Source organism: Heptranchias perlo, chromosome 1 (genome assembly GCF_035084215.1).
Source record: "Heptranchias perlo isolate sHepPer1 chromosome 1, sHepPer1.hap1, whole genome shotgun sequence".
Classification (NCBI taxonomy): Eukaryota; Metazoa; Chordata; class Chondrichthyes; order Hexanchiformes; family Hexanchidae; genus Heptranchias; species Heptranchias perlo.
In genome coordinates this window covers 58,349,628-58,364,718 of record NC_090325.1, presented here as the reverse complement: position 1 = coordinate 58,364,718, position 15,091 = coordinate 58,349,628, and the positions used below count along the sequence as shown (strand labels likewise).

At 43.7% G+C, this 15,091-nt stretch overlaps 1 protein-coding gene across 1 annotated transcript in view; it reads right to left on the bottom strand.

Moving 5' to 3' along the window:
* LOC137328374 (probable phospholipid-transporting ATPase IM) overlaps positions 1–15,091 on the bottom strand; it is a 206,246-nt gene that overhangs the window by 29,660 nt on the left and 161,495 nt on the right. The window contains exons 21-23 of the mRNA XM_067994373.1: positions 13,063–13,168; positions 6,114–6,255; positions 229–412 (exon numbers count right to left, since the gene is read on the bottom strand). Coding sequence (XP_067850474.1) covers positions 229–412; positions 6,114–6,255; positions 13,063–13,168 — 432 coding nt within the window. The remainder of the gene's footprint in view (positions 1–228; positions 413–6,113; positions 6,256–13,062; positions 13,169–15,091) is intronic.

The window sequence follows — 15,091 nt, the reverse complement described above, 5'->3', positions numbered from 1 at the left end:
AGCAGTCTTGCAAAACTTACCCTAATACTTCTTATCTTTGTTATCCTCTTCCCTACCATTATTCAAAAGAAGCCAAGTAATCATAGTTAGCCATTTATTTAGCGTTTCTGTATGATAAAAAAAAGTTTTCTGTTTCGGTAATTCTAATTTCCATAGTGATGTCATGTTACCTAGTTGGATTTTTGCAAGAAAATCCTAACACCCAAATCAGTCTTATTTCTCACTTACCTTTGATCATGCTTACATCATTTGCACCATCTCCAATTGCCAGCGTTATTGCGTTCTTGTACTTTTTCACCAGTTCTACCACCTGAGCTTTCTGAAGGGGTGTTACACGGCAACAGATAACTGCTTTACAAAGGCAAACTGTTTTCAGGAATTCTAATTCCATGTCTTCTTCTAAAGCATGTGCCTGTATTTGGGGTAGAATTCATATTACCAAATCTATCTCATTAATTACTATTTTACTAGAAATTCATTGTCTTAAATACATGCACGATAGAAACAATACAAAGGAATTCGCAGAATCATGGAAAGTTATGGCACAGAAGGAGGCCATTTGGCCCATCATGTCTGGGCCGGCCGAAAAAGAACTATCCAGCTTAATCCCACTTACCAGCACTTTGTCCATAGCCCCGTAGGTTACGGCACTTCAAGTGCACATCCAAGTACTTTTTAAACGAGTTGAGGGTTTCTGCTTCTACCACCCTTTCAGGCAGTGAGTTCCAAACCCCTACCACCCTCTGAGTGAAAAAAATTCTCCTCAGCTCTCCTCTAATCCTTCTATCAATTACTTTAAATCTATGCCCCCTGGTCACTGACCCCTCTGCTAAAGGAAATAGGTCCTTCCATAGGCCCCTCATAATTTTAAACACCTCAATTAAATCTCCCCTCGGCCTCCTCTGTTCCAATGAAAACAACCCCAGCTTATCCAATCTTTCCTCATAGCTAAAATTCTCCAGACCTGGCAACATCCTCGTAAATCTCCTTTGAGCCCTCTCTGGTGCAATCACATCTTTCCTGTAATGTGGTGACCAGAACTGTACGCAGTACTCAAGCTGTGGCCTAACTGGTGTTTTATACCATTCTAGCATAACCTCCCTGCTCTTATATTCTATGCCTTGGCTAATAAAGGAAAGTATCCTGTATGCCTTTTTAACCACCTTATCTACCTATCCTGCTATCTTGAGTGATCTGTGTACATGCACTCCAAGGTCCCTCTGTTCCTCTACACCTCTCAGTATCCTCCCATTTATTGTGTATTCCCTTGCCTTGTTTACCTCCCCAAATGCATTACTTCACACTTCTCTGGATTGAATTCCATTTGCCACTTTTCTGCCCACCTGACCAGTCCATTAACATCTTCCTGCAGTCTACAGCTTTCCTCCCCACAATCAACCACATGGCCAATTTTTATATTATCTGCAAACTTCTTAATCATGCCCCTTACAGCATTCAAAGGATTCAATGCCCCATTCATAGTGTAGCAGTGATGTCAAAGGCAGCACTAACTCTGACAGCAGCTCTGTAATAAGGATGATGTGGAGATGCCGGTGATGGACTGGGGTGTACAAATATAAGGAATCTTACAACACCAGGTTATAGTCCAACAGTTTTATTTGAAAATCACAAGCTTTCGGAGGCTTTCTCCTTCGTCAGGTGAGTGTCGAGATTCATTGAAAATTACCGCATATATAGTCATAGAACAATGCCTGGTGATTACAGATAATCTTTCCAACTGCCCGTTATCAAGGCCATCAAATTAATTGAATAGTGTTCAGACAGAGAAACCTTAGATACCCCAGACAACTGAATATACAAACGGCCAGAACCAAAGAAAGAGAGGGAGAGAGAGAGAGAAACATCCGAAAGGAAGAGAAAGAGAGAGAATGACCAGTTGTATTAAAAACAGATAACTTTTTTTTTCCCCTGGTGGGGTTACGCGTAGCGCGACATGAACCCAAGATCCCGGTTGAGGCCATCCTCATGGGTGCGGAACTTGGCTATCAATTTCTGCTCGACGATTTTGCGTTGTCTTGTGTCTCGAAGGCCGCCTTGGAGAACGCTTACCCGAAGGTCGGTGGATGAATGTCCTTGACTGCTGAAGTGTTCCCCGACTGGGAGGGAACCCTCCTGTGTGGCGATTGTTGCGCGGTGTCCGTTCATCCGTTGTCGCAGTGTCTGCATGGTCTCGCCAATGTACCATGCTCCGGGGCATCCTTTCCTGCAACGTATGAGGTAGACAACGTTGGCCGAGTCACAGGAGTATGAACCATGCACCTGGTGGGTGGTGTCCTCTCGTGTGATGGTGGTATCTGTGTCGATGATCTGGCATGTCTTGCAGAGGTTACCGCGGCAGGGTTGTGTGGTGTCGTGGACGCTGTTCTCTTGAAAGCTGGGTAATTTGCTGCGAACGATGGTCTGTTTGAGGTTGGGTGGCTGTTTGAAGGCGAGTAGTGGAGGCGTGGGGATGGCCTTAGCGAGGTGTTCGTCGTCATCGATGACATGTTGAAAGCTGCCCATCCCCAGGCCTCCACTACTCGCCTTCAAACAGCCACCCAACCTCAAACAGACCATCGTTCGCAGCAAATTACCCAGCTTTCAGGAGAACAGCGTCCACGACACCACACAAACCTGCCACGGCAACCTCTGCAAGACATGCCAGATCATCGACACAGATACCACCATCGCACGAGAGGACACCACCCACCAGGTACATGGTTCATACTCCTATGACTCGGCCAACGTTGTCTACCTCATACGTTGCAGGAAAGGATGCCCCGGAGCATGGTACATTGGCGAGACCATGCAGACACTGTGACAACGGATGAACGGACACCGCGCAACAATCGCCACACAGGAGGGTTCCCTCCCAGTCGGGGAACACTTCAGCAGTCAAGGACATTCAGCCACCGATCTTCGGGTAAGCGTTCTCCAAGGCGGCCTTCGAGACACAAGACAACGCAAAATCGTCGAGCAGAAATTGATAGCCAAGTTCCGCACCCATGAGGATGGCCTCAACCGGGATCTTGGGTTCATGTCGCGCTACACGTAACCCCACCAGGGGAAAAAAAAAGTTATCTGTTTTTAATACAACTGGTAATTCTCTCTCTTTCTCTTCCTTTCGGATGTTTCTCTTTCTCTCTCCCTCTCTTTCTTTGGTTCTGGCCGTTTGTATATTCAGTTGTCTGGGGTATCTAAGGTTTCTCTGTCTGAACACTATTCAATTAATTTGATGGCCTTGATAACGGGCAGTTGGAAAGATTATCTGTAATCACCAGGCATTGTTCTATGACTATATATGCGGTAATTTTCAATGAATCCCGACACTCACCTGACGAAGGAGAAAGCCTCCGAAAGCTTGTGATTTTCAAATAAAACTGTTGGACTATAACCTGGTGTTGTAAGATTCCTTACATCTGTAATAAGGAGGCAGTGCTGGAGCCTTTGATGCAACTATCTCAGCACGTAATATCTCCTGTTGGCACTGGATGCCAAAGATCACCATATTTTGTCATAATGCTAACAGGCTCTTAGGTCAGCAATATAGCTTTTGCACTGATGGTTTGTAAAGACCATCTATTGCATCTCGTAGTCTCACAGTGGCTTGGAATTATGAGCTCAGAAACTTTGGTTCCAATGAAGCAACACTGGAAATGCAGCAGGGCAGGACTTCTGCCCACTGGTTTGTCCTTGTCTTGAGTCTATCCCAATTCCTGGAGACAAAGTCATTTGAAAATTAGGAGTGGGAACCCATGTGGCTGCCGCATTCCGACATTATAACATTGACTCAAAAATACTTCATTGGCTGTAAAGTGCTTTGGGATGTTCTGAGATCGTGAAAGGCGCTATATAAATGCAAGTTCCTTCTTTCTTTAACATCATTCTCCCAAAGGAAGGTAAGGTAACCAGTTCATCCATGCAACTCATAAGAACGAGGTTGTATAAATTGTGTAAACATTCCTAACTACAAGCATACTGACTTTAACCACGCAAAAGACTGGCTCTCTAATGCTGTTAATTTGTTAGCTATCTAGGGAGTCTTATCCTAAATTAATCTCACCAATTTATATTAATCTCAGACACTGATCTCTACTGTAAATTTATAATCAGCAAGCCGTTAAAGCTGAATTATTATGACATAACCGAACTGCCCTTGTAACCTCTGTTATTTATTTTGTCAATTAACTCTATCCACTAATTGTTTGCATTCTCAATGTTTAAGTGCTGCTAACTGATTCTAAGGTTAACAAACAATTGTTAGTTCATGATTTTGTTGTCTGACTTCTTTGACAATTGGCAAGACAGGCTTGTGTGGATACTGATGGGAGGCTGGTTGTGTAAATGCTAATATAATCTGAACTGGTAGGAGTAAGACAGTTCAATGAGCCAAATTTAGGTATCATTAACTCCTTGGCATAAACTGGGTGGTAAACCCCAGATGGTTCCTTAAAAAGTTCAGGTGAAAGGGTTAAGAATTTGTCTGGTGCCCTTGATGAACATTCTTGTCAGGGTATCGATCTCAGTGATCTTACACTATTGCGTTGATTTTAACTCGAGGCAGGATTGGTGCATGGGGGGCCCAAAAGTCAGCAAAGATAAAATGCTGTCAGGCAGGAACAGTACAGCTGTGGAACAGTAAGTGGACTTGGTCGATTTTAACCTCTCCCACATAGCGTTCCCACCGGGTGGGACGGGGGTTAAATTGACCCCCATGATTCGGTAAAAATCAATGGAAATGAAAATTGGACATTTTCTGTAACAGGCAGCAATCTGCAACGCCAATTTTACGCCGAGGTGGTATGTTAAAAATCTACCCCTCTGTATCTAAAAAAAAGTGATAGAAAGCTCGTTATTAGTTGCTCATTTCTTCTGACCTCTAATTGACTTCAGGATTTGCTTAAGAGCAATGGTCTTAATTTGACATCAGGGTGGCACTGCAATTAGCTGGTGTGGCCTTAAAGGGACACACCAGGTTACACACATCTGCACTTTAGCAGCAAAAAAATACACCAGGGTAGATTTTAACTCCCTCCACTTGGCAGAAACGGGGCAGTAGTGGAGTTAAAATGGAGGTGACAGATTTACTACCTTGTTCCTGCTTATCTACCATATTTCCTGCAGCCATCTGCTGGGTGGCTGAGGTGCCCAACTGAATCATTAATCCATGCAAATCAGGATCCTATATATTGTACATAGGACCCTAATGATGTTTTAACTGCTATTGGACAGAATGTCTGTTGTGGATGTTCCGCTCAGTAAAACCTGGGAGAATAGCAGAACAGGCCCAGGTAAGTGCTAAAATTATTTTTGTGGTGCTAGGAGGACGCCCGATAGTTAAAATCTACCCCACTGTATCTAATAATGTTCCAGTCTTTACAGAAAATCGGCCCAGAAATTTCATGGGGTATGGGCCTCAAACTGCATAAGTGTTGAGATTGGCCTGCCGAGGATCTCTGATGGACTTCCTGGGGTCAGGAGGAGATCCTGTTTTGCATGGCAACAGTGAATGCCCATGCCATCATGGATACATCTAGTGTGCTCGCCATGTTAGAGAGGCTAGAAAGTCTGAAGCAAGTAGCTAGGTCCAATGGGATTGCTGGTTCCCCTCTTGGAAAGAAGCGACAAGGATCCCCAGGGTCCCCTTTGTAAGAGAACTGTTTTTCAAAATTGAAAAAAACTTGCCTGACTTTTCTTAGGAGGTCTGAGCCACAATCCTGGTCAGGACTCCCTGGTGTTCCCACTTCTGCCATTTGGCAGCCTATTACCGGCCATTGGTCCTGCCCCAGTCCATTGCGAGTCTGAGAGTCTTTGGAGACTCTGCCACTAGTCCTGTCCCCTTGCATGCCGCTGGCCTTGTCAACAATGTGAGGGGGTTAGGCAGGGGTGGGGACTCCAAGCAGCACACCAGGTCTCAGTCTAAATTCTGGCCCTTCAATGCACTCCCACCAGACGACTGGCTGATTTCCAACCCCATCGTATCCTCTGAGTTACCATGAGCAACACCATGGGAGATCTGCCAAGTTTCTCAATAATCAGATTCACATCCCATTCTTCAATAAACAAAAGGGAAAAGTACCTCACTTCAAAGATGGTATGCAAAGGTTCCTTACCAGTGTGGCCCCACTGATCACCAGCCCATACTTCCCATCCACAGTTTCCTCAGGTAGGAAAACTGGTTTCTTTGGCTGCTTGATGCTGATTACTTCATTTTCTGTTTGTTCCGGCTCTTTTCTCATTATTGCTGAAGCATTTCTGTGTGCACAACAGTATTATCACATTACCAAATACATTACTTAAAGGAAAAATCATTAAACTTAAGAGTAATTTGTGTGTTCAGAAGGGTAAGTAGTAATTTGATATGATACTAGAATGTGGCAAAGTTCATGATAACTTAAGATGTTAAATTATTCATTTTAATTTTAATGTCTAAATATGTCATACTTTCATGATAGGTACAGCACAGGAGGAGGCCATTCATCCCATCGTGCCTGTGCCGGCTCTTTGAAAGATCCATCCAATTAGTCCCATTCACCTGCTCTTTCCCCATAGGCCTGTAATTTTTTTTTCTTTCAAGTATTTATCCAATTCCCTTTTGAAAGTTACAATTGAACTTGCTTCCACCATTCTTTCAGGCAGTGCATTCCAGATCATTACAACTCGCTGCGTAAAAATATGTTTTCTCACGTCGCCTCCGGCTCTTTTGCCGATCACTTAAATCTGTGTCCTTTGATTACCGACCCTTCCGCCACTGAAAATAGTTTCTCTATCAAAACCGTTCATGATTTTGAACACCTCTATCAAATCTCCCCTTAACCTTCTCTATTCTAAGGAGAATAACCCCAGCTTCTCCAGTCTCTCCACATAACTGAAGTCCCTCATCCCTGGCACCATTCCAGTAAATCTCTTCTGCACCCTCTCTAAGGCCTTGACATCCTTCCTAAAGTGTGGTGCCCAGAATTGCTTTCTGTCCCCTAGCCAATTTTGTACCCACGTTGCCACTGTCCCTTTAATCCCACAGACTTTAATTTTGCTAATAAGTCCATTATCTGGTGCTTTATCAAATGCCTTTTGAAAGTCCATATACACAACACCAACCGCACTATCCTCATCAACCTTCTCAGTTACTTCATCAAAGAACGGGTCCAAAAATCTCAGGTATGCAGATTGGGCCATGCAGGCCCTCGGTTCAACCTTCTCATCCACCTTGCACAGGATGGGAAACCAAATGGATAGGAGCTTCATGGATCACAGATTTCCAAAAGTTGCTCTCCCGCAGATGTGCTATAGAAATGGAACATGATGTCATCTCTCATGATGATAACACTTCGGGTGACTCCCTGGCACCAGAAAGCAAGCTGGACCAGACTACACTGGCAGATGCCAAGGTGTTAACAGTCCGTAGCTGGGCCAAGCTTCTAAAGACCACCGATCAGAGGAAGCTCATGAGCCCTTAAATGATCCATAACAGCTTCCTTCATCCTACATTGCAGCAATAGGGGAGCACCTCATAGAAGTACTAGTAGTAAAGAGAGAATTTAAGACAGGAACAAGGGACTCACACTGGAAATCAGTGAAAGCATAATACTATTTGAAATCTTTATGTGCAGACGGTGTTCATGTCATATTTGATCATTCTGATATGTTAGTTAACATGAATATCAATTTTGGTGTTTTGGCAGATGCTATTTTTGAATGGAACCACTGGGACATTTGTTGGACATGACTGATAATGCTTGGGAGCAGGGATTGTTCAAGTGAGGTACTGTTCAATAAGCTGCTGCTGAACAGCTCTGGTACAGGCAAGTGTCAGACCCCTCCTGCTTCCTTGACATCCTCTGTCATCAATGTTCTCTCCCTCATTATGCTGAATGTACTCCTCCAATGGTGGCTTCACATGTTGTCCCCTTTGCAGAGTAAAGTTATGCAGCATTCAGCATGCCTAATATCATACGGGGCACTCTTTCCGGGCTGTATTGCAGGAAGCTACCAATCCTGTCCAGGCATCTGAATCGTTGTTTGAGGACTCCAATTGTCTGCTCGATGAGGCCTCTAGTTCATTCATGCGTCTCATTATAGCACAGTTCTGCTGAGTATGGGTTTCTAAGAGCAATTATAAACTAAGTGTGCAAGGGATAGCTTTTGCCTCTGAGCAGCCAGCCTTTAAATTGTTCTGCAGGGGCTGGTGAGAGGGGCTGGACGATTGACACAATATAAAAGCACCATAACAGCTACCAGCAAAGTGAGCACAAAACTCCATGATGTGCTGCTGGTGATCACACACCAGCTGCACATTAATACATTGAAAGTCCATGTGATTCACATTGAGCTCACAGGATGACATGGGTGCAGTCAACGACATCCTAGTCTTGGGGGAATCCTGCAATCTGTGCAAACTGCAAAACTCTATCTTGCTGCTTCCAGATTTCCATAGATAAATTGATGAATGTATTTGCTCAAGCAAACAAAACATCAGTTCCTCTTTAATGTTCGCGTGGATTGTGGCAAGGAGCCGGAAACAAAAAAGTTCAGAGCTGCAGTAACCTTCAATGCAACAGGCAAATGCTGTCACTGCCTCCATAGAGATTCAAAACCTGCTTATGCGCTGCTCCTCAGGGAACTGTAAGTATTGTTGTTCTGGGGGCCTATGCTGGGAGGGTAAGGAATCCTCCGAGCAAGCCTACTTCTTACTCTCCCTCCAGCTGTAGCCCTGTTTGCTCCTTCCACCTGCTTCTCCTCCTCCTCCCAGAGTGGGATTCCTGGAAGGACCTCCATCAAGAAACAATTGCAGTATCAGACATCCCTTAGCAGTTCAGAATCTACAATGTCAACTGGAAGCACCTTCAAATCCTTTAAAGTCAAAAAACCCACGAGCTACTGCAAGAAAAACATCTCTAAAAGCACCATATACATTTACTGGAGAGCACCTGAGGATTCCTTTAAATAGCATTTGAAAAAGCCACCTCAAGACCTGTGCCGCCCATGGCTGGAGGACAGGATTAGGAAGTGGCAGTTGTTAGGCGGGAAGGCAAGAAAATTGTGTTAGTATTGTAATGATATCACTTAGGATATGGGCAGCAGCATTTTAGATGAGCTGAAGTTTATGCAGGCAACCTCGGCGCCCTATTTGATCCTGAGCTAAGCTTCTGACCCCATTTTATCTCCATCACAAAGACTGCCTATTTCCATAATGTCGCCTGCCTCCACCTCTGCCTCAGCCTATTAGCTGCTAGAACTCTCATTCATGCTTTAGTCACCTCCACATTCGACTGTTCTATGTTTTCCTGGTTGGCCTCACATATCCTATCCTGCACCAAGTCCCACTCATCCATCACCCCTGTCCTTGCTGACCTACATTGACTCCCAATGCCTCCAATGTAGAATTCTTATCCTTGTGTTTAAATCCTTTCATGGCCTTACCCCTCCTTATTCTGTAACATCCTCCAGCGCTACAATCACTTCTCAAACTCTCAATTCCTCTGTCTCTGGCCCCCTGTGTATCCCTCCCTCACTTTGCCCCACCACTGGCAGCTGTACCCCACGCTCTGGAATTTCCTCCCTAAACCCCTCCACCTCCTTTAAGTCCCTCCTTAAAACCGATCTCCTCAGCCAAGATTTTGGTCACCTCTCCTAATAACGCTTTCTTTCGCTTGGTACCTATTTTTTCTTTACGCCTCTGTGAAGCGCATTGGGATGTTTTTGTGTTAAAGGTGCTATACGAATGCAATTTTTCCTTATTTTGACGGCAGCAGGAGAGTAGGAAAGCAGAGGAATAATGATTGGCTGAGGTAGGGATTGCGGAAAGGGAAGTACCTGAGAGAAGAAAAATGAAATGTGGCATGGCTTTATGAAAAGAAAGGGACCACTGAGGAGAGAAGGACCTGAGAAGAGCTGAGAGAAAAAAAATAAAGAGAGATGGAAGTAATGAGCTCAGGTATGATGTGGCAGCCACAATGTACACAGGAATTCAGGGTACGTAGGCATGGTAAAGATTAGGAGAGACATGTCTTGATCATAAACAGAAGATTGGGGTGGGGGGGGGGGGCGGAGACAAATGAGAGTCCAAAGTTGAAGTCTGAGGCCCTGTGGTGGGATGAAGTCAACCTGGAGACAGCATGGAGTCAGCTTGGACTGTCCATGCACCAACATCCACATTTGGAGTCAGTCAGAGTGAATCTAGGAGCCATTCGAGGAGCAGAGTATCAGAGGGGCCACTGGTGGAGGTTGTTCAGTAGAACCCGAGGGCTAAGGGGGAGTGATATCAGGAAGTTCTTCTTCACACAAAGTGTGATCAATACAAGGAATGGACTTTCAAATACAGTAGTGGAGGTAAAACACTGGAATAATTTAAGTAACAACTGGATACAATAATGGGGGAACTTTAGGACATTTCTGGTGGGCTAAATTGCCTTTTTCATCCATAATTGTCTTGTGATCTTGTGATTTTTCTTTCAATAATAACCTCCACTAACGGTCTTACATCCACCTCTGGCGGTTCTACAAAACAATGTTCACCTCCACTGTAAAAACTGAAGCAAAGCACTCATTTAATATCATCGCTCTTCCCTCACAGTCCACTACAAGCTTGTCGCCTTCATTTCTTAGCAATTCTCCCCTACCTTTCACTATTAAATTGCCTATGAGGTGTCATCCTTGGCTCAGTAGTAGAACTCTCACTTCTGAGTCAGTAGGTCGCGGTTTCAACTCCCACTCCAGAGACTGAGCACATAATTCAGGCTGACACTTCAGTGCAGTACTGAGGGAGTGCTGCAGTCTGGGAGGTGCCGTCTTCCAGTTGAGACATTAAGCCTAGGTGGACATAAAAGATCCCATGGCACTATTCAAATAAGAGCAGGGAAGTTCTCTTGGTGTCCTGGCCAATATTTATTCCTCAACCAACATCACTGTCTGGTCATTATCTCATTGTTGTTTGTGGGACCTTGCTGTACGCAAATTGTCTGCCGCCTTGCCCGACATTACAACAGTCACTACACTTCAAAAGTATTTAATTGACAGTAATGCGCTTTGAGATATCCTGAGGTCGTGGAAGGTTCTTTCTTTCTTTCATAAAAAGCCCTTTTTTCATAATCCCTCTTGGCCTTTCTAATCTTCCTTTTCGTAGCTTTCCTCTATTCTTTATATTTGTCCTGGGTTTCATAATTATCCCACCTGTAAGTGCTAAGTACTTCCATTTTTTATTTTCAAATTTGATCCAAATTCCATATTCATCCATGGAACCACAACCTTCAATACACTCCATCTTTTCCTTACTGCCATGAGACAAGGGCTACCTCAGTGCCATGCCCCCTTTGTGGAGCATGAGGAGCCAGCCACCTCCTGCAATTCTGGGTATCAGGTTGTACCTCGTAGAACTAGAATACATGAAATAAAGGCAGCGCAAGCATCCAGGGGAAGCATGGTGTTAAAAAAGAGTAGATTGGCTTGTGAACAGTTTGCAATTGTTGTATTAAAATAGAATGTGCAATGACATGGCATTTTGTTATTCATGGAGTTAGTTATACAGGATAGTATTCACTTGTTTGGTGCTGACATATTCACTCAGGTGATGATTATTGGTACTCTCATGCAGGGCAAAGAGGGCTGATATGTTGTCCTTTGGTAGGATGGGTAGTGTATTGACAGAATGTCCCTTTATTGTTAAGTGGGGGAGAAGGAGGTAAGACAATACTGTCATAGGTCAACTGTTTAACATAGAAGACTTCAATAATGAAAGTGCTCTGATGCCTCTTGCAACAGCCACTGTGGACTTCTGTGAGTGCAGGACATCATGATTCTGGTTCCAACGCCAGCAGTGTCAAAGTCCAGCCCTTCATGAATGGCAAAGTTATGAAGGGAACAGCAGGCTATTACTATTCATGACACATGATTTGGAACATACCGCAGAGCCCCAGGTTATTACCATTCATGACACACAATCTGGAGCACACTGCAGAGCCCCACCCAATGTGTCCAAACAATGAACGGCCCTGATGATCCTTCTGATGACCAATACTTTAGAGGCATGTCCCTCATTGTACTGCTCCTTTGCCATTTTTACTGGGGTCATTATCCATGGGAACAGTGGGTAGTTTTTGTCACCCTGAAGGCAACCTTTGATGTGATTTTCTTCTCTGAAGAGGTTAGGGGGTGCTGATGCCAAAGATGAATGCAACTCCCAGCTTATCGGGCTGGATCCTCTGCATTTTGTCACACACAATCTGTACATTGAAGGGGGTTTTCTGTGGGAGCATATAAAGCAACGTGGGTGCCACTGATTACACTCTGGACCTTGAGGAAGCCAGCAACCCCGTTAAAGTGGGCTGTTGCCTTGCTGTGATACCAAAGGTGATGAATTTGCCTGCTCTCCTGTAAAGGGCATCAGTAACCTGACAAATGCGTGCCCGTACTGCAGACTGGCTGATATTGATCAGCCCATGGCTGCAGTTATAATTTTCTGTGTTCAAGGAGGAATATATAAATTCTGTAAACTATTATAATCTACTGTATTGCCTTTGCTACTGCTTATCTGTAATTTTTAGTAAACCTGGTCAAAGCATAAGCCACTATCTTATAGTGTATTTATTCTGCCACTTTCATAAAATCTAGGTGATCATGAGACGGTTTGGGAGACATCTAATCAGTTAAATACAATTATTGGTGTTGAAAATAAGAGAGGCATCTGAGTAAAAGACCCAAAAACTTAATATCCATGTACTATCACTCCATGGAACCAAGAATTGAGACTACCATAAATAGCTTTTTTCATCTGCAATGGGAGTATTTTTCTAACAAATACATGAGTATAAAGCCACTATTGGGATTTATTCTAGTGGAGTATTCCTTATAAGATGTTATCGTGGCATATCTTCTGAATTAAAATTTTGGGTGCAAAATTTCGGCTTTAATTAAAAGGAGGAATTTACTCCCTTTAACACATTAAGGTCAATTTACAAGTTCCAGGCCTGGCTTCCCAGACACAAATCTGGAATTTCAGCATGTGCTCTCGATATTTTCTGCCCAATATCTGTTTGTGTAAAAAGTAGTCAAATGTAATTTCTCTACCTTAGTTCTGCAAGTATAGCTTCTGAATTGTTGCCTTCAATGGTGAATATTTTGTTCATTTCATCTTGCAGCATATTACATGCATAACCGATATTTACAGCCGTCTCTGTAAGAAAAAAATTTATAACTCTTTTATTATTTTTGCAAAGCAATAGATCAGATTTGTGTGTACTTTTATATGCCTGGTATAAGACAGGAATATTGCACCAAGGTACCTGGTCAGTACATAAGTGATCATGTAAATATATAGGTTTCCAACAAATCAAGAGCGTGAACAGAGAATTGGATAAAAGGATCACTGGCCGATATAGATAGAAAAATAGGCAAGATCATCACACATATCTCTTTGGTTATTAATCTGGAAAGACTCCGAACAAAAAATGTGACTACCTCCTAACCCATCTAGAGCAATAATCAAGAAAAAAGACTACACCACTGAAACCTAAGGGGAACTAAATTCATAAATGTCTCATGAGTATAGATGGAGCATACGTGGTTGCAGAATTTTTGTTAGATGAATTAATAGAGAAAAATAAACTTGACCCTCAGAGATATAAATTTCTACAGTATTATCTGTGTTAAGAAATCTTAACAAGTTGTGTGAGCTCTGACATATAAGGGTTAACATGGGTAAAAGTGCATCATGAGCCCTATCCGGGCACATTGCTATTGATCATGAATGGTGTTCTTGAATGGGGCAGTACCATTAGGAGCTTCAGACTGGCGATATTGCCTCTTCAGTTCTTGGTTAAAGCCTACAGCCTATGCACATTCTCAGATGTGTGGGGCAAGAACCCAAAGCTTATCTTGCATGCTACAACGCAATACTTTGATGATCAATAATGTAGGCACTAGTCATGTCCACTGAACACTATCAACACCCTACTGCAACTAGTGAAAGGTTTAAGTCTGGTGGATCTTCTGAAAATTGTTGGAACTTCAAACTTTAACTGCAAAAAGTTTGGGGAGGGTGCTAAACACAGCAAATGTATTTCAGCGTGACAGAGAGACATTAACAAATAAGACCATAAGAGATAGGAGCAGGAGTAGGCCATTCGGCCCCTCGAGTCTGCTCCACCATTTAATGAGATCATGGCTGATCTGATTTTTACCTCAACTCCACTTTCCCGCTCTTTCCCCATATCCTTTGACTCCCTTGCTGATCAAAAATTTGTCTAACTCAGCCTTGAATGTATTCAATGACTCAGCCTCCACAGCTTTTTGGGGTAAATAATTCCGAAGATTCACGACCCTCTGGGAGAAGAAATTCCTCCTCATTTCCATCTTAAATGGGCGACCCCTTATTCTGAGACTATGCCCCCTAGTTTTAGATTCCCCCATGAGGGGTAACATCCTCTCAGCATCTACCCTATCGAGTCCCCTCAGAATCTTGCATGTTTCAATAAGATCTCCTCTCATTTTTCTAAACTCCAACGAGTATAGACTCAACCTGTTCAATTTTTCCTCACCTGGAATCAACCTAGTGAGCCTTCTCTGAACTGCCTCCAATGCAAGTATGTCTTTCCTTAAATAAGGGCACCAGAACTGTACACAGTACTCCAGGTGTGGTCTCACCAGCACCCTGTACAGTTGTAGCATGACTTCCCTGCTTTTATACTCCATCCCCCTAGAAATAAAGACCGATAGTCTGTTTACCTTCCGGATTACCTGCTGCACCTGTATGTTGACTTTTTGTGTTTCATATACAAGGACACCCAGATCCCTCTGGACCGCAGCATTTTGTAGTATTTCTCCATTCAAATAATATTTTGCTTTGTTATGTTTCCTCCCAAAGTGGATGACTTCACATTTTCCCACATTATATTCCATCTGCCAAATTTTTGCCCATTTACTTGACCTGTCAATATCCCTTTGCAGACACTTTGGGCTCTATTTTAGCACCCGCTATCGGGTGCGTTCCTAGCGGGGGGGGGGGCTCCGAAAATCGGAGAATCCCGGCACAGTACCGGAGTCCGCCCCGAACCCGCGCACTTCCGGGTTCCCCGCTGACGCGCCGGCGTGCGCGCGC